The 23,928-nt window shown below is 37.9% G+C and overlaps 1 protein-coding gene across 3 annotated transcripts in view; it reads right to left on the bottom strand.

Annotated features, from left to right (window-relative positions):
• Positions 1-23,928, bottom strand: part of LOC132394037 (GRAM domain-containing protein 2B) — a 103,623-nt gene that overhangs the window by 15,892 nt on the left and 63,803 nt on the right. For all 3 annotated transcript variants that reach the window (XM_059969684.1, XM_059969686.1, XM_059969685.1), the window contains exons 2-10: positions 17,299-17,427; positions 12,674-12,752; positions 10,208-10,277; positions 9,338-9,441; positions 8,384-8,479; positions 7,705-7,776; positions 5,791-5,871; positions 4,214-4,322; positions 1,017-1,130 (exon numbers count right to left, since the gene is read on the bottom strand). In XM_059969684.1, coding sequence (XP_059825667.1) covers positions 1,017-1,130; positions 4,214-4,322; positions 5,791-5,871; positions 7,705-7,776; positions 8,384-8,479; positions 9,338-9,441; positions 10,208-10,277; positions 12,674-12,752; positions 17,299-17,427 — 854 coding nt within the window. The remainder of the gene's footprint in view (positions 1-1,016; positions 1,131-4,213; positions 4,323-5,790; positions 5,872-7,704; positions 7,777-8,383; positions 8,480-9,337; positions 9,442-10,207; positions 10,278-12,673; positions 12,753-17,298; positions 17,428-23,928) is intronic.

The following is a 23,928-nucleotide window of genomic DNA, read 5'->3' as shown; positions in this document are numbered from 1 at the left end:
ACACCTAGTTATGTTTTGCCTCAAATTAATGAACAACGCACGCTAGAAAATCATTTGTGCTTAAGGTTGCCTACCCCTGCTCTATACCAAGTGACCTACTTCCCGTACAATATCCCGTAATGGAAGGCAGCTCATCGCCGCTTTAAAGGGCAATTAAGGACAGGCATTAAATGCTGACTTGACAAAAAAGCCTACATCCAGTGAGAGAAAAAAAACTAAATATCAACTTCTTTTACAGAAGCTAGATGGCTGTATTGGAAAGTTTGTGGTGAACGGATATCTAGCAACACGATTGCTGTTGGATTGCTCTTCCCTCACTTTACTCCTCACACACTCATTACTGTATAGCCAGATTCTGATCGAAGTCCATCGACAAGTTCCTGGCTATATCACCATACAGGGCCGAACTTCAAATAACCAGGTGACAGAATACAGGAAGGAGATAGAGCGCCTAGTGGCATGGTTTCAAGGTACAAAACTTTCCTTCAAACGTTGGCAAAGCAAAAGGACTGGTCACCGGAAGCAGGCTGGAGCACGTACCCTGTGTGTATCAATGGTGCTGGGGTGGAGATGGTTGAGAGCTTCAGGTTCCTGGGTGTAAACTTCACTAACAGCTTATCCTGTTCAAATCACATGGACACTATGGCTAAGAAAGTACACCAGTGCCTCTACTTCTTCAGACGGCCAAGGAAACCTGGCACAACCCAGTTTTTATAGATACATCATTCAAATTATTCTATCCAGATACATCAACCTGCACTGTGCTTTCTCCAAGTTAACACAATATTCTGCATTTTGTTATTGTTCTTCCCTTTACACTACATTGAAGAACTTATGTTTTGAAATGATCTCCGAGAAGGCAAACAAAACAGTTTTTCCCAGAGCATTTCTCAGAGCATGTGACAACAATAAAACAATTACTCCTCTGAGGAGGAAAAAAAACACTCAGGACTCTGTGAAGAAAACATTTTGTGGAAAGCTTTTCATATGCAGAAGAATGAGATACAAATACTCACTGCTGTCATGATAGCTCCTCCTCAAATCAGCTATCTCTTCTACGTGAACGTCAGCACGCACAGGAATGGCATTCTTGTCCACTTTCAATAACGCTTGGCTTGTGCTGTTAAATTCTTCATAGACAAATTAGTTATTTGCATTTCAACATTTTGTAAAAGAAGCATTATTCTAAGCCCATAGAAAATGTCATGAATCCATGTATTCAATACTACAAGTATTCTTAAAACAAAGTTAAGATGAAGCATTTTAATAAGTTGCCAATTATTTTTAAAACCTGTGGGGAGCAGATTAAATTAGGCACTAATTTTCAATTCAAATATATATATAATTGTTTCCTATTAAAATGCCACTACTCTTAATCCACTTTTCTAATGTTATGCAGAGTAATAATAACATTTCCAGTGAACCAGGCAAGTTTAAAGGGTATGAGGGGAGCAGGGCCCCTGGTCAGTGTAAAGGGAGCATGGGGAGTGGGTGACTGATGAGTTAAAAGGAACATAAGAAACCAGTGAGGCTCATGCCAAACCATAGGGATTTCTGAATAATTGGGTACTGGATTATTAGTTTTACTGTACTGCTAGAAGTGAATACTGAGTACTGTATTAAAGTTAAATTGGAGAAACTTGCGTACAAGAAATATTAAGAGTAGAAGAACCAATTTACATCTTTTGATTTTTCAAATATATAGACTGCATGCGTAGTTTTACTTCAGACCACCCACCTGCTCTTTGACATTTATATTACATATGAGCAGAAGTAGGGCATTCAGCTCTTTGAAATTACTGTGATGTTTAGTGTGGTTCCTATTCTATATCTGTTATATTCTGTCTCCCACCCCAATATCAGTGATATCTTTTGTCTACAAATCAACCTACCTCAAACTTGGCTTCTGTGTTAAGACAGTTCCACAGGTTCTCCATCTTTTGAAGATCTCCTCATCTCACTCATAAATGTTTTGTCCCATAGCCTGAGATTGTGACCCTCTTTCCAGACATCTTCTTCCTCTAATCAATTATATTTACTCATCTCGACCATGCTGTGGGCAAATTGGTGAACCAAGAATTTTGTAAGGTCATCTATTTGGTTAGACCTTTGGATGGCTTTGTGAGGTCACATCAGTTTTCACTCTTTGTGCTCCCTCTCCTTTACAGTGGCTTTGAGCTTATTCTGGTCTGTGAACTTTGCAGGTCGTTGGATTGAGATGCAAGTAACAGCCTGGTGTGAGTGAATACTTTTCCCCATTGTGCTTCTGCTACTCTGAGTAACTTTAACTAATTCAAAGCACATGGGGAATTGAGTCTGCAGCTGACTTATTGCTATTTTTTCCCCCGATAGCTATTAGGGCAGCTTCAAAATTCTTGCTTTAGCATAATTTTTTTTAAAAAAGGTAAAGCACATTTAATAGCAAAATTCAATCATTACTAAGGAAGTATGTAGCATCAGCCAAGTTGAACAGCTCCTCACTGAGCGCTCCCTTCTGTGAAATGATCACTTCATTACATTCATGTCTCTTTTAAACTGTAACCCTTGTGCAGTAACCTGAAAGGAGTTCTATTTTGGAAGTTGGTGAGAGGTGCACACCTGCAGCAGAGATTTCAGGATTTCCCCTTATGACTGCCTGTCTTAATTTTCAACATTTAAGGTTCTTTTTAAATTATGCTCAACAATCACAAACGTAACCATTCAAAACAAAATGTTTAATCAAACTTTGCTGTCCTCTGAACACATCGGTATGGTGATGCTATCCATCTGTAATATTCTGCCTATAAGCTGCTTTTGTGAGTCTTAACATCCGATAAAGGGCTGCTGTGCTGCAGGAGGCATCACGACTGCTCAGTTGTGGGAGATCTCATTGAAACTTATTGAATATTGAAAGACCTGGATAGAGTGGATATGCAGAGGATGTTTTCTATAGTGGGGGAGTCTAGGACCAGAAGGCACAACACCAGAGGGTGTCAAACACTATGGGGAGAAGACAGGAGAACAGAATTGAGAAAAATAATAAATCAGCTATTATGGACTGGCAGAGCAGACTTGATGGGCCAAATGTCTTACTTCTGCTCCCATTCTTATGGCTTTATTCCTAAGCTTTTAAAATAAAGCACATACCACAAAAAATTCTAATATTTCAAGTTATATTAATTTTTTTGGTTCATCTCAACTTTTGAACTTTTCAATTGTCTTTTTTTGTATTGAACTGTTGTAGGATAATCTGAAATTCTATCCTATATGTTGCCAACTTTATTTTGCTGTTTTAGCCATTTTTCAGAAGTATATGCACTCAAAATGCAGTGGATTCCAGTTAATTGGGCCATTGGTTAATTGGGGCAGCTGCATATTTGGGACAACTTTGAAAGAACAAAAAAAAATCTATAAAATAGCCAGGATTCCCCTCCACTTATTTGGGAGCTATGCTGCTTAATTGGGTCAGGAGACTGTTGCTCAACAGTTCTAACTAGTGTCAGTTGTGGGAACTTGTGTGGCTATTAAACACTATACTGTGCAAAATGTTTAAAGTTGTGTCAGTTCTGTGTGTTTGTGTTCAAAAAGCAGCGATTTTTCTCACTGATAGTTGGCGAGAAATATGCAGCAGGACAATTCAGAACTCTTTCACTTACTGTGGGTTCAAGCACTCAGGCCTGGAGATGCTAGAAATGGCTGTGAGTGAAATTATTTCACTACTTCAACAAGTTAGAAACTATTAAGAGTTTGAAGGTTATCGACAATCATCTTGAATGTTACAATGAAAATGAAAATTTGGAGGATGCAGTGCGAGAAGGAAGTCCATTATATGTACTAGATGACAGCACCAATTGTGTTCAGTTATAGTCAATCAAAAGAACTCCAAAGTGTACACAGGATTAATTCCTGTCAATAATTATTAGGAATTAATACACAGTTTTAAGTACTGTAGCTGTATTTGTAGTGTTCTAATTTGTTCTGTATTTCACTTAAACACACAATTTGTTACTCAGTTAAATGGTGGCTTGTCCTTTTTATTTTTTCCATGAAACCTCAATAATTGGGCAGGCGCTTAATTAGGCCAAATGTACTGGTCCCGATGTGTCCCAATTAACCAGAATCTACCGTATTACCTTTTATCTGCTGGCTTTATGGAATTTGATGTAACCTTATTAGACTAGAGCCAAAAATGGCATCTTATTAAGAATTGCCTTAAATAATAAATGCAATAAACCTTGGGAATTTTCTGACTCTGGAGTCTGAGAACCAGAACTGCTGAATTGCTCCAATTCCCGTCTTCTGCATACGGTTGGAAAATCTGTCAAATCCTCTATATTGAAATCCTATCCAAAAAAGAAAGGATCATTTCCATTAGGTTCCTTGTGAATTTATATAGATGTATTAGCAAAAATCAATCCAGGCATAATATACATCCCAGGTACAGTAAAACCATTAATCTGGCTGACAGTTTCCATTGAACTGGACGTTATTCTAATTAACAATCCAACACACTTTCAGAAAACTTTTCTTTAAATTAAAAACTCATCCAGATGCTGATTCAGGATTTCCAAACAATCACATAGTAGATCACTGGAAATTTACTGCAGCCTCACTGTGCAAATATATCTATGTTCACGGTCAAACTAGCAACCAGCATCATGAAATTACCCCATTTATCAGATCACTTGAACTATACCGCTTAGAAGCCACCTGCACACATTGACACCACCTATTATTGTCAGGAAGAGATCACAGATGAAATGCACAATTGACATCGAAAGCACAAATTTAATGCAACATTCCTTAATAAAATTTGTGGAAAGCTGGGAAAAATTACACTCCTTTTAATGGAAGAAGCTGCATTAACAAGTTCTGTTTCCTTAAGTAGGATTTTTTTAAAAAAGACTTTAGAACATTTATTGCTGCGTGCTGTTTCAACGTTTGCACAGTATAACGTACAGGGAATATGCCTGGTTAACTTTGTTTAAAGATGTCTCCATCTGAAACTAATTTCAATTTATGCATGTTGCTTTCCTCTACCAATGAAGTACACAGAACTGCTGTGGAGATTGCCATTTGATGTAGTCTTTGGGATCAAGTAATGCTTTTTCACTCCGTTATCTTGAGGAAAGGAAAACACATTATGAAAGACTTCCATTCTTTTTTTATTCTCATAATTAAAATGCATAACATAGAGAAGTATCTTTGAAGTAACAAGTTTAACAACAAAAGAATGATTTTTTTTTGGTTCTGATATTATCAAAGCACTCAAAAAAAAACTAAAGAAAGAATAGCTCTGATCCGAGCCTTTCAGAGACAAAGGACTGCCTGTGTTACATATCTTTAATCCTTCGAGTTTATTGTTATAAGTTCATCCTATAAGGAATTGCAAAGTAGTTTAAATGTCTAGAGTCTGCATTATTGAAAAATTTAGTTCTGTGTCTAATGCAAACCAGAGGAAAACATTAGCATATGATACACTTTATGTTATTTTTGATTGCTGAAGCACTTTGAAATAGCTACATGAAGTGATTGGAATAACCTTCAGGTGAACAGTGAATCACAGGCACATGTCAGGTTTACACTTCAGTAGAATTGGGTTTAAAGTGATTTCTAAATCAGTCTTCAAAACAACTTTAACCTAAATATTTTTTAAGAAACCTATTATAAAACAAACACATTGAAATGGAAATGAGGATCTCCACAAGGACTGAAAAACACGATAACTATAGAAACCAGCCCCTTGAATCAGTCATTCTGCTGCAGATCACAAGATAGGAGTGATAAAGATTACAGTAAATTTCCACTTACTATAGGCAAAGATGTTGGGCGCTCAGCTCTGAGATTATTTTCAGTAAGGGGTGGATTTGGACTGATATCATCAGATCGCTCCTAAGAAAAGGTCAATGTACAAATCAGAATTAGAATATTGGATTTGGTACGAGACTTTGTTCAAAATTTACAGTTCATACAAGATTCTGAAGGGCTAGACAAAAATTGAAGCTTCAACTGATAGGAGGCTCAGGAGTGGGGGATGCCATTTCTGGATAAAGGCTCACCCATTTAAGATTGAAACAAAGAGGAAATCCTTAGGGGGAGTACAAACCCCAAAAATTCTCTGCCTCAGATCCATGAATACCAAGCCATTATATTTACTCACAGTACTACGGCACTGCTTGGAAAACTATGGCTTGAAGAACAATGAAGTGCATTCAAAGCATCATGAGTTATATATGTGTAAATATAATGTTCTATGCCCTACACAGGCTTATTTATTCAAATCCTTGCATACTACAATTACAACGGCCATGCCGGTTATCTTTAATGGTTAGTTTAAAGAAATAAATGAACATTTTAACCAATGAGAAATTCAGATAAGGAACAACATAATGGCTTGAATCTTGTAAAAGGCACAATGATGGAACCACACAGCTTAAACCAGTTCAAATACAGCAACCTCCTGGAAATGACGAGTTAACAGTAGCATTAGACAAAGTATCTAAGTATATTGTATAGGTTGAAATATTTATCGTTAATACTTCGCAAGTGCTATAAGCAATGATTTAATTCCAGTGATAGCTTTGGCAGATGGCAATTCTGGAGATGGGGCCTTTACTGATGTATTAAAGCTATTCAGCCAATACAGTAATTGCTTGTTTAGGGTAGCTCTCCACTACATTGTGCAGCAAAGGCTCACACCAATATGCTGGAATCCAACCTCCCTGCACAAGATCATGCCTGGGATGACAGCAGTGAAAACAGCATGGTTCAAGTGCAGATGACTAAAGACATGTTTACGGAAAGGCAAGATAAATGGTTTGCTTCTCTCCCCTTAAATTAAAAATGGAAGCAATCCAGTGCACGGGACACAACCTGTGACGATGAAGCCTGATGGAAAACAAAGTTCTATTGAATTCAAAGCTAAAGCTGTGGATACATGTTGACATGTGGAGATGCAGAATGCTGCAGTGACGTAATCCAGCAAAACCACATGGATACTTCAAGAATGGGACTTTAACACTGCACTAGTGGGAAGGCAAACCCATGACTATTAGGCAAGTGATTAAGCCAACAAAATGTTGTGTTGTTATAATAGCTAATTTCCCCCAATTGTTGGAAAATAGGGAAAATGTCCACTGAAGGGCATTTAACTAATGATTTACTTTCTTTTTTCTGATATTGCTTCTGCTGTTTACTTTCATCTTGCGTTTTTGTTTTGCAATTTTGAGGTAATAGTGTCGTTTCTCCTCTTTGAGATAAATGAAAATTAGGGATGGTTAAATATGGATAAACAAACAAAAAGTAAAATGCCTGCTCAGGGAATACAAGTTGACCTGACGCCCACTATCTGTAAGGAGTTTGTACATTCTCCTCTTGACCACTTACTTGGGTTTCCTCCAAGTGCTCAGGTTTCCTCCCACAGTTTAAAGACTGGTTGATTGGTTGATAAATACGTTCACTGGTCACTGTAAATTGTTCTGTGATTAGGCTTGGGTTAAATCAGGGGTTGCTGGGTGGCATGACTCAAAGGGCAGGATGGACCAATTTCACACTGTAGTAAAGTTTGATCAAATCGGGAAGGTCATCAATGGACATGCACAAGTTATCTCCATCCCAAATCCTTTGCCATAATAGTGAACAAAGTTTCATGTCGTGCTTCATTGAAAAAAAATCTCCTCGATCTACAATAACCTAACCTTTACATATTCGATCATCTATACTTACCTCTAGATGTAAACAAACAGATTTCAGAAGCTTGTAGGTTGCATCCCTGGACAGCAATGAAACAAACATAAACTGCAATAAAAAAAAGTTCAACATGGTGATGTTGATGCAATCATGATGAGGACATGCCAGTGACTACAGTTGATCAGGAATCTGAGGGGATTTGGTATTTCATTAAAACTCTAGCATATTTCTGTAGAATTACAGTGGAGATATTATGACTGGCTGCATCACTGCCTGGTATGGAGGCTGCAGATGGGTGTACTCTTAGCCTCTTCACCATCGAGGGCATCTTCCAAAGGCAGTGCCTCAAGAAGGGGGAATCCATTATTGAGGACCCTCACCACCTGAATAGGTCCTGTTCTCAGTACCACCATCAGGGAGGAGGCACAGGAGCCTGAAGGCCCACACTCAATGTTTTAGGAACAGCTTTTTCCATTCTGCCATCAGATTTCTGAGTGGTACTATCTTGGTATTCTTCTTTTGCGTTATCTTTTTTGTACCTTTTCCATATCTTGCTCTGTATCACTGCCACAAGAACAACAAATTTCATGACATTCGTCAATGATAATAACCGATTCTGAACTTCAATAACAAAGGAAGATCTGAACTCAATGGTAAGTCTTATCCAACAAGCTGAAGCATTCCATGGAATGCTGCCCAACAACTGGAGACTTACCTTTTCAAATTCAGTTGATATGCATAAAGCATTTGGCACCAGCAAAGCAGTTTTGTGTTTCTTAATCTGAGTCACAGAAAAGGTAGGTATTGTAATCTGATGTGGGGAAAAGCAACACAAAGTTACAATGGCACAATTGTGAGCTATCGACTTTCTGCCATCATTGTGAATTATGCCGAGTTACATTTTAACTTGTCTTTCACTTGACAGGTAAAATTTGTAAAGCTCATCTCCAAACTCTGCATCCACCTTATCAGGTTTCATACCCAGTGGCTGCCTATTGAAAATTAATTCCAAAAGATGGAGGGCAAGGTTGAATACTAGCCTCTTGGGTACTAGCCTCCACAGTATCTAAGGCATCGAGAAGCTGTGCCTCAGAAAGGTGGTGTCCATTATTAAGGATTCCCATCACCCAGGATTTGCTCTCTTCTCATTGTCATCGTCAGGACTGAGGTCCAGAAGCCTGAAGGCACACACTCAATGATCCAAGAACAGTTTCTTCCCCCCTGCCATATGATTTCTAAATGGGCACTGAACTCATGAATACTACCTCGCTTCTTTATTATTTCTGTTTTGGTACTTACACTAATTGATTTACTTTTTTTAAATATTTATTATTATGTATTGCATTGCACTGCTGTTAGTTAACAAATTTCACAATATATGCCAGTGATATTAAACCTAATTCTGAGATTGTTGTCAAGGATGGATACAAAACTGAAAATTCAGCAAGTTATAATGCATGATTATTGCTTTATATATTTATAAATGACACTTAATAATTCACTTATTAATACAATAAGTGTGGTGGATTTCTCACTGGACATTTCTCATTAAGCACCTTCATACTTGTGTACAGGAAGTGACATTAAGCAACCTTGAATCTTGATAATGGCCAGCTTTAGCAAAGACTTCCTCTCTCCCCTTACAAAGAAAACATTAAAAGCTTTAAACCTTTATATCTCTTCCAAAGACTTTGGAATTAAAACAAATCCAGTTTTCAGACACAAACAATTTCCCTTGGTATAGAATGTCCTTTTGTAAAGCACAAGTAAAACCTAGAAAAAAAAAGAAAATTTAGTGCCGAGTTTATTTCTTATGCAATAAAACTATTTACTTCTGTCTTCCTTGTTTTTAGGCCAACAATATATTGTGTTTTAACAGCTTATTTTCCCCCAATCCCTTGTTGTTGAAAAGTAGGGCAACATCCACTGAAGAACAACCGCCTAACACTGCTGAACTGCAAAGCACAATTCTGGCTTCAGGCAATTCAGAGTTCTCAGTTGGAGTGAAAAAATTGATGCTACATTTTTGCTTGGGGAGGGGAAACCATGCTATAACCAAAACATGTGATTCCAACTGTCAAAGTGCACTAGTGTCAGCAATGAAAGGCAAGGTTAAATGTAGCTGTGCACCCGAAACAGCGGCCATTTCAACTATTGTATGTTCACAATGGTCAAGAAGATAGCAGCAGTTGGTGGCGAACTGTGTACAGATATGCTATAAGCCAAGCTCCACACCAAATATGGGAGAATATGAGTACTGTTAATTCTGATTTTCTTTTATCGTGTAGGAAAATTGTGTTTTTGTTGTATACATACATTAAATTTTGTTGCATCACAGCTCATGGAAGCAAAACTTCTGAAGCAGAGCTCAACACACGTGTTATTATATTGCACATTTAGGATATACAGGGGGCAGCTCTCGACTCAACCAAATTCAATTAGAATGCAGGAGTGATACGAAACACCATTCTATCAATGATACTTATTAGGTTCACTTACAACACCAAACACACAAGACATAACCAAGAATGTTGCTTACTTTGTTTTAATGATTCATCCTTTTCAATGTCTTTAAAGATCTTATGATAAGTTGCATTTGTCTTCGAAGGCTGGAGAGGAAAATCAATGAGATTTAAAAAAGTAAATAATCAGTTGTTCCTGTACAATAAAAGAGAGAGAGCTCATAAAAAAAATGGGGTTGTAGCAGTTTCCGATGTATTCTAGTTTTCTATCCATGAAATAACCAGAGCTACTCATAACCATATCCTGGGTGTTGTCCAAGATACCATATGCAACATCTCAAGTGCACTTCATTTAAAATTTGAGCAACAAGGTCCTTATTCAAGTATAGTCATTAATGCAATACTCATTAAATATGCAAATGCAGATCTTCATACATGCAAAGGGACCTGACAAACAATGGAACCAAGGCAAGTAAGACAATTTCCAGGGTGCTGAGCTTACCAATTATTTGAAAAGGTCACCAAATTTCAGATGTTTCCATAACTGTTCCTTAACAGCCCTTACATTTTGCCACACAGGAACTGTTTCCTCAAAATTCTGCGTGTTCTTTTGAACATTTATAATCCATTTGCACGACACCAGTTTGATGCTGAAGCAATTGCGTATTATCATATTCTGCTAATGACGCTGCAGGTGTCACTGTTACACAGCTTTGATTCAGCCTGTATTTCTGGCATTGTGTACAGTCTGCACACTTTACCTGTGACCATGTGCATTTCCCTTGGTGCTCTGGTTTCCTCCCACATTCCTTACACTTGCTGGTTGTTATGACGATAGCTGCTGTAAATTACCTTCAGCATCGTTTGTCTTGTGGGAGAATCAGGAATTGTTAACTGGCATGTTAGAAAGAATGTTGCAGGAAAATAAAAGGAGTGGGATATGTCCAAGAGTGGACAGAAATGTGATGGGTTGAATTGCATACCTCATAAATACATGCTGTATGAAAATAACGCGATGGGCATCGTGTATTAGTCAGTATACTCAATGATCCAAATAAATTGAACTGTGACCCACAAATCATGTATAACCCATCCCTGCCACCACCAGCTACATAGAAGTTGTGGAGGCCTTGGACTGTCAGCTGAACCCACACTTGCTTTGGAGGAGATGTGAAAGGAGAAGAAAAAAAAATTGGTGTTTCTTCTTACAATCCCTATTTTTAAATTTACAATGATTAAAACAGACTAGAATTCACTAAACAATACTATTGACAGAAATACTGAAAATGACCAGTGTACACAGCATTGCTCTTTGAGCAAAACTCCCTTAAAAGCTTAAAGGAAAAATATTCAGAGAGTTGCTTAAAAGTATTACCATTGCAACAAAATATTCAGATTACAATAAAGAAAACCATAAGACACAGAAGCAGAATTAGGCCATTTGTCTCATCCAGTGTGCTCCACCATTCGATCGTTGTTGATTTATCTTCTCTCTCAAATCCATTCTCCTGCCTTTCCCTGTAGCCTTTGATGCCCTTACTAATCAAGAACCTATCTGTTGTAATGTGAGTATTATTAAAAATAAGTTAATACTACTCGGGAAGTTGTTGGTAGCCAGAGGCGGGATCTGGGGTTGGCGGGGTCTTTATTTCTGCTCTTTTTACTCCCAGTATGCATTGTATATAGTTCCTCCACCCAGGCTGCATGAGGTACCTGGAAGCCTCTGTATTGTAAATATCATTTGCCGTCCAAGATAAAGATGCTCTTTTGGCCATCAAGTTGTCGAGTGGTCTTTTTGTAAATAAGAAGTTACCACACTATCAATCTCTGCTTTTAATATACTGAGTGATTTGACTTTCAGTTATCTGAGGCAATGAATTCTACAGAATCCCCACCCTCTGGCTGAAGAAATTCCTCCTCATCTCCATGCTAAAGAAATGTCCTCCTTTTCCAAGGTTGTGCCACTGGTCCCAGAATCTCCTATTAATGAAAACATCTCTGTACACACTCCATCTAGTTCTTTCAATATCTGCTGCATTTCAATGAGATCACCTCTCATTCTTCTAAACTCCAGTGAGTACCAGCTCAGAGTCATGAAACACTTTCACTCCCGGGATCATTCCTGGGCAGTTCCCCTGGGTCCTCTCCAATGTCAGCCCATCCTTTCTTAGATTTGGGGCCCAGAATTGCTCACAACCCTCACAATACACCAAATGTAGTCTAACCAAAGACTCCACATTTTCAGAACCATTCCTAAGTGTATTTTGACTTCCAGGACTCAATATTTCAGTAACCTTGAGTGAAGTAGAATAATTCAGTTAAAGAAAATGCAGCCCCAAAAGAGGAATTTAAATATATATATAGCCAATTAAGATCTATTACTTTTATTATCAATCTCTTCACTACATGCAAAAGGCCATACTAAACTAACTATTTCCAGGCCAGAAATACACATGGAAAAGTCTGCAGCACTTAAGATGGTTAATTATTTTATTATGGGAGTTATATGATCTGGAGAAACTAGAGTGTAGTAAATTACTCACATTGGAATGTTTTTTTCTTTCAAGCTTTGTTTCATAGTCTGTAGAACCGGATGTAAAGACTGCATCATAAGTCTTTGATCTGAAAACCAAATATTTTTAATTATTTCTACAGGTGATTAGCATTTACAGGAGTTTTTGTCCAAAATAAACAAACAGTTGTTTACCAGTTCTGAACTGGAAATGGCAGCGACCTTAGGAGGGTCCAAATTACAGACCTTATGTCTAGAGAGACCTTGGTGTGTTAAGTCCATAGCTCAATGAAGTGAAGGTAGTGAAGGTAGTGTCTGATATGCTTGCTTTCTTAGGCTGAGGTATTGACTAGAGAGTTAGGATGTCATGTTACAGCTGTACAAATCATTGTTAGAGCACACTTTCGTATATTGTGTACAATTCTGGAGGCCATACTGCAGGAAGGACTTGGTGGGAATATAGTGCAGAAGAGAGATTACCTGGTCCTCCTTTCCAGGTAATGGAGGACTGCAAGTTATAAGATTGGATAGGCTGCAATGCGGAAGCAGAAGGGTGCTATTATATACGTTTACAAAACTATAAGCCACATACATAGGATGGATAAATCTTTTCCCTGTGGCAGGGCTGTCTAGAACAGGAGGACGCAGGCTTAAAATGAGAGAATTTAAGAGATCTGAGGGGGTGAGCTTTCCTACAGAGGGTGGTAATTACCTAGAACGAACAGACAGTGGTACAGGCAGACACAATTACTATATTTAAAAGGCATTCAGACAGGTACTTTGATAGGAAAGCTGTAGCGAGAAACAGGCCTAAAGCAGGCAAATGAGATTGGTGTAAACGGGCTTTATCGCTCACATGGATGGGCTAGGCTGAAAAGGCCTTTCTCTCGTTGTGTGATTCTCTGATAAACAACAGTTATCAATTTAGTGATGAATGTGAAGACTGGCACAACAGTGGCACTCAAACAGTTCAGCAAACCTTTGCTGCAGAATATGCAGATACAACCTAAATTTCAAAGCAGTAAAGCTAGACTAACAGTGCAAATTCCCTTTCCCCAAACCATATATAACCATATAACAATTACAGCACTGAAACAGGCCATCTCGGCCCTTCTAGTCCGTGCCGAACGCTTACTCTTACCTAATCCTACTGACCCACACTCAGCCCTTAACACTCCATTCCTTTCCTGTCCATATATCTATCCAATTTTGCTTTAAATGACAATACCGAACCTGCCTCTACCACTTCTACTGGAAGCTCATTCCACACAGCTACCACTGAGTAAAGAAATTCCCCCTCAAGTTACCCTTAAACTTTTGCCCCCTAAGTCTCAACTCATGTCCTCTCGTTTGAATCTCCCGTACCCTCAATGGAAAAAGTCTATCCATCCCCCTCATAATTTTAAATACCTTTATCAAGTCCCCCCTCAACCTTCTATGCTCCAAAGAATAAAGACCTAACTTGTTCAATCTTTCCCTGTAACTTACGTGCTGAAACCCAGGTAACATTCTAGTAAATCTTCTCTCTACTCTCTCTATTTTGTTGACATCTTTCCTATAATTCGGTGACCAGAACTGTACACAATACTCCAAATTCGGCCTTACCAATGCCTTGTACAATTTTAACATTACATCCCAACTCCTATACTCAATGCTCTGATTTATAAAGGCCAGGATACCAAAAGCTTTCTTCACCACCCTATCCACATGAGATTCCACCTTCAGGGAACTATGTATCTGGATCACTATGTTCTACTGCATTACTCAATGCCCTACCATTTACCATGTATGTCCTATTTTGATTAGTCCTACCAAAATGTAGCACCTCACACTTACTAGCATTAAACTCCATCTGCCATTGCTCAGCCCACTCTTCTAACTGGCCTAAATCTCTCTGTAAACTGAAAACCTACTTCATTATCCACAATGCCACCAAACTTAGTATCATCTGCATACTTACTAATCCAATTTACCATCCCATCATCCAGATCATTAATGTATATGACAAACAAAACTGGACCCAGTACAGATCCCTGAGGCACACCACTAGTCACCGGCCTTCAACCTGACAAACAGTTATCCACCACTACTCTCTGGCATTTCCCATCCAGCCACTGTTGAATGCATTTTACTACTTCAATATTAATACCCAACGACTGAACCTTCCTAACTAAACTTCCGTGCGGAACCTTGTCAAAGGTCTTACTGAAGTTCATATACACAACATCCACTGCTTTACCCTCGACAACTTTCCTTGTAACCTCTTCAAAAAAATTCAGTAAGATTTGTCAAACATGACCTTCCACGCACAAATCCATGTTGACTGTTCCTAATCAGACCCCGTCTATCCAGATAATTATATATACCATCTCTAAGAATATTTTTCATTAATTTACTGACGTCAAACTGACAGGGCTATAATTGCTAGGTTTACTCTTAGAACCCTTTTTAAACAATGGAATCACATGAGCAATACGCTAATCCTCCGGCACCATCCCTGTTTCTAATGACATTTGAAATATTTCTGTCAGAGCCCCTGCTATTTCTACATTAACCTCCCTCAAGGTCCTAGGGAATATCCTGTCAGGACCCGGAGATTTATCCACTTTTATATTTCTTAAAAGTGCCAGTACTTCCTCCTCCTTAATTGTCATAGTTTCCATAACTACCCTACTTGTTTCCGTTACCTTACACAATTCAATATCCTTCTCCTTAGTGAAAACTGAAGAAAAGAAATTGTTCAAAATCTCCCCCATCTCTTTTGGCTCCACACATAGCTGTCCACTCTGATTCTCTAAGGGACCAATTTTATCCCTCACTATCCTTTTGCTATTAATATAACTGTAGAAACCATTTGGATTTATTTTCACCTTACTTGCCAAAGCAACCTCGTATCTTCTTTTAGCTTTTCTAACTTCTTTCTTAAGATTCTTCTTACATTCTTTATATTCCTTGAGAACCTCATTTACTCCATGCTGCCTATATTTATTGTAGATATCTCTCTTTTTTCTAACCAAGTTTCCAACTGACACCTTTTCTGGAAATTATACAAAAGAAAAATTAACTTAGTGCGGTGAGGTGGAAAAGCTAAGAATGATAAATATGGTCCACAAGATGGGAGGGAGGAATTATAGAGTAGAATTTAGTAACCAGGTTTATTTACACAGTAACTCAGAGATCTGTTCATGATTAAGATAACAATGGGGGACATTCAATTAAGACAAATCATGTTCATGGTGCTTAAAATACAAATAGAGCATCTGAGTGAAGGTAACAGAACTTTAGGCAATTGTAGGGAATTTGGTGAACACTACAAATGGATCCTGATATGATCAGGAAAAGAACAGGATATACTTAGTGAAGCACCCAAGGAATCTATGGTTCTGACTAGCTCAGCTCACCAAATTATATCGATTTGCTAGATTCACTGTTTTAAAGTTCCAAAAGCATTATGAAGCTGAAGGGGAAAGGGGCCAATAGAAGAGACAGCCAGAATTACAGCAAGGATGGCATCATTTCTTCAAGGAAAAAGACAGCCAAATCTAAGTTACTGCTTAGCCGAAAGGCCATCCCCTGAGGTAGACGAGAATGCAAATCACCTCAATCCTTAATGCAGTATCTTAAACCCAAATAAATTCAGTTACTTGTGTCAATCTTCAGAACACAAAATGAAGACGGTTGCTAATGATTGCTTAATTCAGTTTGCTTCTCCATTCTTCAGCCAGAAGGGCAGTTTCCTCATGAAGGCAAAAGGCCAGCCAACATCTGGATGGCCCAGTCAAGAGATACTGCCTCACAGGTCCAGTGACACAGGTTCAATGCTGACACCCATTACTGTTTGAGTGGAGTTTGCACTTTCCCTCAATGATCATATAAATGGGGACTTGAACAAATTAACTAATAAAACTGTTTGATTTTCTGAGAAACAATACAAAACGAAGTTTCACTGGTATAACAAAATTTAATTTGACAACAGGAAAAGTTAAATGTCAAAATATATGCGTGTTCAAATGAAATAAGTACTACCGGTAATATTTCCCTGTCACTAACTTTTTCATGCTGCATTATAAAATTGTGTCACAATTGACTACTTTGTTTTTATATAGAACACTCTCAAGATTTGTTCTTCAGTAATATTATACACTTCATAAGCACAAAAGACCGCAGACACTGGAAATCCAGAGCAACAGACACAAAACACTGGAGGTTATCAGCAGGACAGGCAGCATCTATGAAAATGAATATACTGTTGACATTTCAGGCCAAGAGCCTTCATTAGGACACCTGCGGCTTTCATTTAATTAAAATCAACGTGGTTAGGATGTATGTTGCCTGTTATTGAAAAAGGGGTTTGTGTTGGCAGTGACCTCTTCTATTCAAGTGTTCAGATGGGTTATACATAGTTTTGTTCAATAGTAGAAACCGAAAATCAAGTGTTTTATTTGCCATTCTTAAGTTTTGTACTGGCAATTGAAGTGAGAAAAATAGATACAATTTTGATCTTTCAGGGATGAGTAGTGGATGAGGTTAAAGCTTCAAAACAACAAATATTTATGGAAGATTTGCCTCAATGCAAACAAAATAACAGAGAATTAAAATACTGAATACCGTGAAGCGTTCTGTGAGCTTCATTGGAAGCTGTCAAGTTGACCTTACCTTGTTAGACCAGTTTTCTTTTTAGTTTCAAAGATTTCTGCGTCCAGGTTCAGAGACTGTAACTGTTGATTAAGTGACTTGCCATTTTTCTTCGTCTTTTCTTCCAACCCTGCATTTTCTGGCTCTGAGCTGCAGACAGATTTATAGTTAGATCAACCCAACACAAAAGGAACATTCTACAAGAAAATAATAAAGACAATCTAGTTCTGAGCAGGTTACCATGGCAATTTTGTTATTGCATTGGCGAATTTTAATAAGGTTCACTAAGCTGAGAGTTCACGGTTCACAACTATCCTGTTATATAATGGCATCCATTGATTTTCTGAACAGTGGTGTGTGCACTATTATAATAAGATGAGCCACAATATAGCTGCTTTATACTGCCTTCATTTTCATTTCAATCCAAGAGGCCAACATCTGTGAACTAGCTTTTGGCATGTATCCCAATAAATCTTGCTTTCTCATTTCAGAAGCAGACTTACAAATTGGTTTTATACTATACGAGACCTACACCAATAGTACAAGCTTTGATATGTGGATCTTGTGCAGCCAGCTGCCACCTGAATGTCTTCATCCTAAAATGCTCCAACACTGTTTGCCAGATAATGATCAAGAATGTGATCCTTCAGTGTCTTTCCTTTCCTCACACCAGATATGTCGAATACATTTGCGCTGCCCCAACAGGTTTCTGGCTGAAATCAGCAAACTCAGCTCAGGTCCACATTTGAATTGTAACGTTTATGTGCAATTATCTGCACTTAATTGGGTATAAAGGAAAACTGCAGATTGCTGGAACAACACACAATTTGTTGGAAGAGCTCAGTGGGTCAAGCAAGCAGCATTTTCGGGGGGGGGGGGGGGGGGGCGGGCGGCAGGGCGATGGTAGAAAGAACTGTCGATGTTCCAGGCTGAAATCCAGCTCTCCAATTACAGATTCCTCCCCCGACTCATCAGAACAGTTATCTGTCTGGTTTCACAACTTGCATCAAGGTGATACAGTTAACTGGGTTTTAGAAAATAAAAAAGACATTTAATTTTTTTTTAAAGTTTTCAAGATTATTGCCGATTTTCATAAGCAGTCTGGTCATAGCTTCAAACTATAATCCAGTTAATATTTAAACCGCAAGAAAATAGAAAGATAAATAAAAGTACCACACAAAATACTCCCTGATGTATTCATAAAGTTATTGAATCATATATTGTAAAACTTCAATGATTTAGTAGGTAAATTGCACACTAAATCAATACAGCAGACTTTAATGATTTATGCCCTGTGCTAACAACCAATTTATAAAATACATTTAACAGAACAAAAGATTCCCAGTGGTATGATTAACACATAATATTTGGCACTGAACCAGGCAAGGAAATACTAAAGCAGGCAAACTAAAGCTTGGTCAAGGAAATAGTCTTCGAGACAGAAATAAACATTTAGTGGCAGTCAGGTTTGAGCCAGCACATGGCATATTTGCCATTATTAGTTGAAGAAATGAGTTACATGTTGTACCTTAGAAAACTAGCTGGGCGAAATCCAGAATAATACATTCAGTTCTGGCCTCCCATTACCGGAAAGATGTTGGGTCTCTGGAGAGGCTGCAAAAGAGGTTTACAAGGATGCCACCTAGATTAGAGGTTTGTGTCATAAGGAGACATTGGACAGAGCTGGATTGTTTTATCTGGAGCAGCAGAGTCTGATGGAGATCTGATAGACGTTCATAAGTTTGAGAGGTAGAGAAACAGTAGATAGCTGGTACCTACCGCCCCTGCCAAAGACTGAAATGCTTAATAACAGAGGACATGTACTTAAGGTGAAAGGCAGCAGGTTTTAAAAGGGACATGTGGAGCAAGTTTATTTTAAAAAGCCTGATGGGCGTTTGGAATGCACTACTGAGGTGGTAGTGGAGGCAAATAGTGGTGTCGAAGCAGCTCTTAGATATGCATAATAAGGTGGAGGAAATGGAAGGTTTTGGACACCCTATTGGAATAAGGAATTAGTTTAGTTCAGTATTTGACTACCAGTTTAACTTGTTTGGCAAAACGTCATCTGCCTGTTCCTTGCACCATCCTGTCCTCAGCTCTGGGACTGTTGCAGCATTCTAGACTTGACATCTAATCAGGTAACTTGCACTTGGTCTGTTCAGTTTTTTTAAAATCTCCCTTTGCTACTCAAGACTAACTTGCTTCCTCTCCTTTCCAGTTCTGATGCAGGGTCCTGGACCTGAAACTTTAATGGTTTCTCTTCTCAGATGCTGCTTAGCCTGGCGAGTGCTGTCAGCATCTCCACTTTTAGTTTAAGGATCATTTTATTATGATACTTGAAATAAGCATTTCCAAATAAAAATACCAAACTTCCACATCAAAAAATTTAACTAGCACACCAACAACCCCAGTACACAATTATTTCCCAGTCCCTCACTGCTTACGCTTTGAATTCTTCCATATTGAAGTGTATGAAGTCAAATATCTACCACCTCAGTCCGCTCATTTAACCACTAACACCTTTTACAAACAACTGGCATCTTCGTCAGTTTATTTTGCCACCTAGTTTTATTTTCGACAAAGAACTCTGAAACACTACGCCATTTTCTCATCCAAGTTATTAATATAAAATGACTAGTTCAGGAATCAGGACCGTTCCCGGTGGCATCTCACAGACATCGATCTGCCAAGAAATTACCCATTTATTCCATCCTTTAATCAACCTTCTTTCCATGACATTTCCTCTAATACCATGATCCCTTATTTTTTTGAACTACCTTTAAGCAGCACCTTTATCAAACTTTCTTTCAAAAACCAGGTGCTCCCTACCTTCACTCTCACCCCCCTCCCCCCGTGACAGCTTCAAAAAGAACTTGTCAAACAGCATTTCCCTCTTAAAAGACCACACACTAATTATGGATACCAGCACTTTGCCAAAATAGATGTTAAAAATAAACAATTATTTGAAAGGTGGAGAGAAAACGAGCTGTGGTGTTATCTTCCAATCTGTTGACACTGTTGCGGAAATCAAATAATTTTTAAAAATTCATCATTAATTTCTCTGCTTTTGAAGCAGCTAACTTTTTTTAGAATGCTATAAATCAGGATACGAGTTTCAATGGATTTGTCTGGCTCTAATTTTTCTTCATTTTCACTTTTTATTGATATTAATTACCTTTAAATTCCAGTTAATTCTTTATTCTACTAATAACGACCCTATCATTGTCTCTAAAATTCCCAGAAGTATAAATATGACAAATGCAAAAGGTTGGCTGAGGCTAGAACTAGAGCTCATGACTTAAGGGTGAAAGGTGAAATGTTTAAAGGAAACAGGAGGCTGAACTTGTTCACATTGAGGGAGGTGCCAGCTGAAGTGGTTGACGCAGGATTTATTTCAACATTTGAGAAATTTGGATGGGAGGAGTATGGTGCAGGTGAATGGGATGAGGCAGAATAATAGTTCGTCATGGACTAGATGGGCCAAAGGGCCCATTTCTGTGTTATAATGTTCTACGGCTGATTTTTTAATGCTCTATTCCCTCTTACATAGTAACATTTAGCAGGATATTTTTTTAATCAAGTGTTTCTATGACCATTTCTTTCCACTTCAATTTTTTGGTACTTTAAAAAGGTCAGTACTGTTTGCAAACAGTCATTTCCATTGGAATATTCCCTGTAATTTATAAAAGTAAAATTCTAATGTATATGATTCACACCTAATGTACTTACAGTAGCTTTTATATGCCTAGAACTATATAGATCCTAATACTGAATTTTCCAAATTCTATATTTATGAAGCCAAGAATACCTCTGCTTTTAGCAGCTTTTTTATGAATTCTATATTACTTGCTATTTATCAAGGCAAACCTGGTTCAAACACAACATCCTTCCCACTCTGTACAAGAACGTCTTGCACTGATCTAACTGCGTACCTGTAAGAACCTCACAGAAACACAAGTAAACAGCTGCCACCGAGGCTTACAAACAGGACAAACTCGGAAAATGACCAAATTTTAGTTTATTGGAAATGCATTAAAAAGCATAAAGTGGTGTGTGTGGGAAAAACGTATGGAGGGAATTCCACTCCTTAAGGCCTTGGGCAACTGAAAACATGACCTCCAAAAGATAATTACTTTTTAATCAATAGCCTGGAATTGTAGACGTATTAATTTTGGGAATATTCCTGGAAGATTACATAGTCAGGGACGTAAAAATTTAGCAAAAAATTTCAAAACCAACATTTTAATAATGAGTGACTTTATATCAGCCCCAATTCATACCACATGTAGAACTTAGATTGAGAGTAAGACCAGGTAGAAAATTCATCTGCAAGAGCTATCAAAGATAATAGATGAAAGATTTCAGCAGATGATGCTACACAAATTACAATTTCACTCCTGAAAGCGTTGGCTCTTCTTCAGGATAAAGTCACTAATCAAGACATCTCATTTAAAAAAAAATGAATCCAGCCACCTCCTAACTTTTTACATTCCAACAAGTTTGTATAACATTTTCCTGAATTTTAATCATTGGATTCTACCATTCCAGTGAATGTACACAGCACTCTTTCACTTCAAATGTGGAATCCTAAACTGCTCAAAGCAGAGTTAGGTACTGAGGAGTAGTTTTGATGGCTTGGCTGTGATATGATTTAGTACTCACACTGCCCTTAATCCCAAGAATCCTGGACATTCATTCCGATCCTTCAGATCAAACTGAACGTCCAATAACCTTTATACCACAATTTTAAACAATTAATTTAGGAATTATTTATTAATAAAAGTTACAAATGGTTGAAATAGACAATCTTATGCAAGCTCATCTGAGGTACATTTAACACTTGGAACCACAGTGGTTCAGTTTCAGATGCACCTCAAGAAAGTGGATAGAGACCATGGCTAGGTTTTACAATGGAAACTGCTGGCATTGGTATCCAACTTCCCAATGTTTTTATTGAAGGAAATTCAGAACTGGATCTTAAATAATTTGCAGACTATGCCTTAGTTAAAGGCTGTGATGATGCAAAGTTGTAAATGTGGAGACAGGCACCACGTGCTTGGATGACACAGAGGGAAACCGTGCAATGTATTAAATGAGTATTATGGAGTAACGTTGATCTAGTAAATATTAATTCAAACAAGGGCTAGTATTGTAAATACATTCAGGACACTTGCAAATAGCATTCAGTTCTTTATGTAAATTGCAAGCATTAAATTGAAGTTAAACTTGCCCGCAGACTAAGAGATTGCATATGCAACAGCCAACATAACATCATTGGTTTGTGTTAATTGGTTGGATCAAGCTAGGCCAAGTTATTTATATACCACTGTGACTGAGTTCAAGCTGGCAGACCAGATGGATGTTGTCACTTAGTATATCAAACATGGTCACAGGGATGAGCAATCAATATTTTCTGTGTACTTGCAATACTTTGGCACTGTATCATTAGAGGTTGTTTTTTGAATATTTGTGTTCATTAATTTCTCCCAAAGGCATTTGGGCCTTCAGAGTTGTCTTATCAATTACAATGTGCTTCCACTATGTATCTCAATGGAACCATTTGTCAATCCCAAAGTATTGAAGTAAATGTCATTGTAATTATTGAAATTGTATTTAATCACCTACTGCCGCCTTTGATCTTAAGGGTATAAAAATGTGAAGTATTTCTGAGTGTGAGAGCCTCTACTGACAGTGTCTTCAGAGTGATGCCAGGTTGTTGTGATGAATAAAGACTTGTATATCACCAACTTCAGTGTCTCTCTCGTGACTTCAATCACAGTCACAACACAGTGCAAAATTAAAAGGAACTAAGATTGGCTCCCTTAAGCACATCCAAGAAAACTGCACGTCTTTCCTGGTTTTACTAAGGACAGTCGCAGAGTGTGCCACAAGCTGTTCTCAATGCTCTACAGCATGGAGGCACAACAAAGAGTAGATTTCTCCTCATTCCTACATTTAATAAAAAGACAAATCCTTTTGAGCATCGTGGTTGACAGTCAGGTCCTCTGCAAATGAAAGAACTGCTGACAGACCATGATAAACAAATCTGGAATCCAGTTTTGTTAGTCAGTAAGGCCAGAAAGAGGAAACAGAAATAAGGAATCAGGCATTCACAAGCACAACAGGTGTAAACAAAACATTTGTTGCTAAACCAACATTGCTAATAAAACTAGTATTCTTGAAATTACATTTTAAAAATGTCAGCAACCCAAAAGCAAGTTCCTATTGGAAAGTCTGCAGAAGCAATTGAGCAGTCAAGTATTTTAAAGATCAAATCAGTAGTATTTTACCCAACACTTTAATATATCATTTGTTCTTGTGAATAGGTATTTTAGTATATGCAAAATGTCTTGATATTGTCTTCATTTTTACATATGACCTTAACATTATCCAGAATACTATATCAGTGAGAGTTAAGGGACTGAATAAAAATTACATTCACATTTACTTGGAAGGAACTTCAGAATATATCCAACTCTTTTCAACTCTTGGTTACAGACTCAAGTGCCCAGCAATTAATCACAATCTGCTCCTAACTGAGGAAAGCAGCTTAAAATATTTCATTCAATCCTTTACTACAAAACTGTGAACATGGAATGTACAAAAGTCTTCAAATCTCCAAAAACCTCCTAGTTGGGGTTTTTCCAGAAG

Source organism: Hypanus sabinus, chromosome 5, assembly GCF_030144855.1.
Source record: "Hypanus sabinus isolate sHypSab1 chromosome 5, sHypSab1.hap1, whole genome shotgun sequence".
NCBI lineage: Eukaryota > Metazoa > Chordata > Chondrichthyes > Myliobatiformes > Dasyatidae > Hypanus > Hypanus sabinus.
The sequence above is the reverse complement of the archived record's forward strand: the minus strand, read 5'-3'. Positions and strand labels throughout refer to the sequence as shown.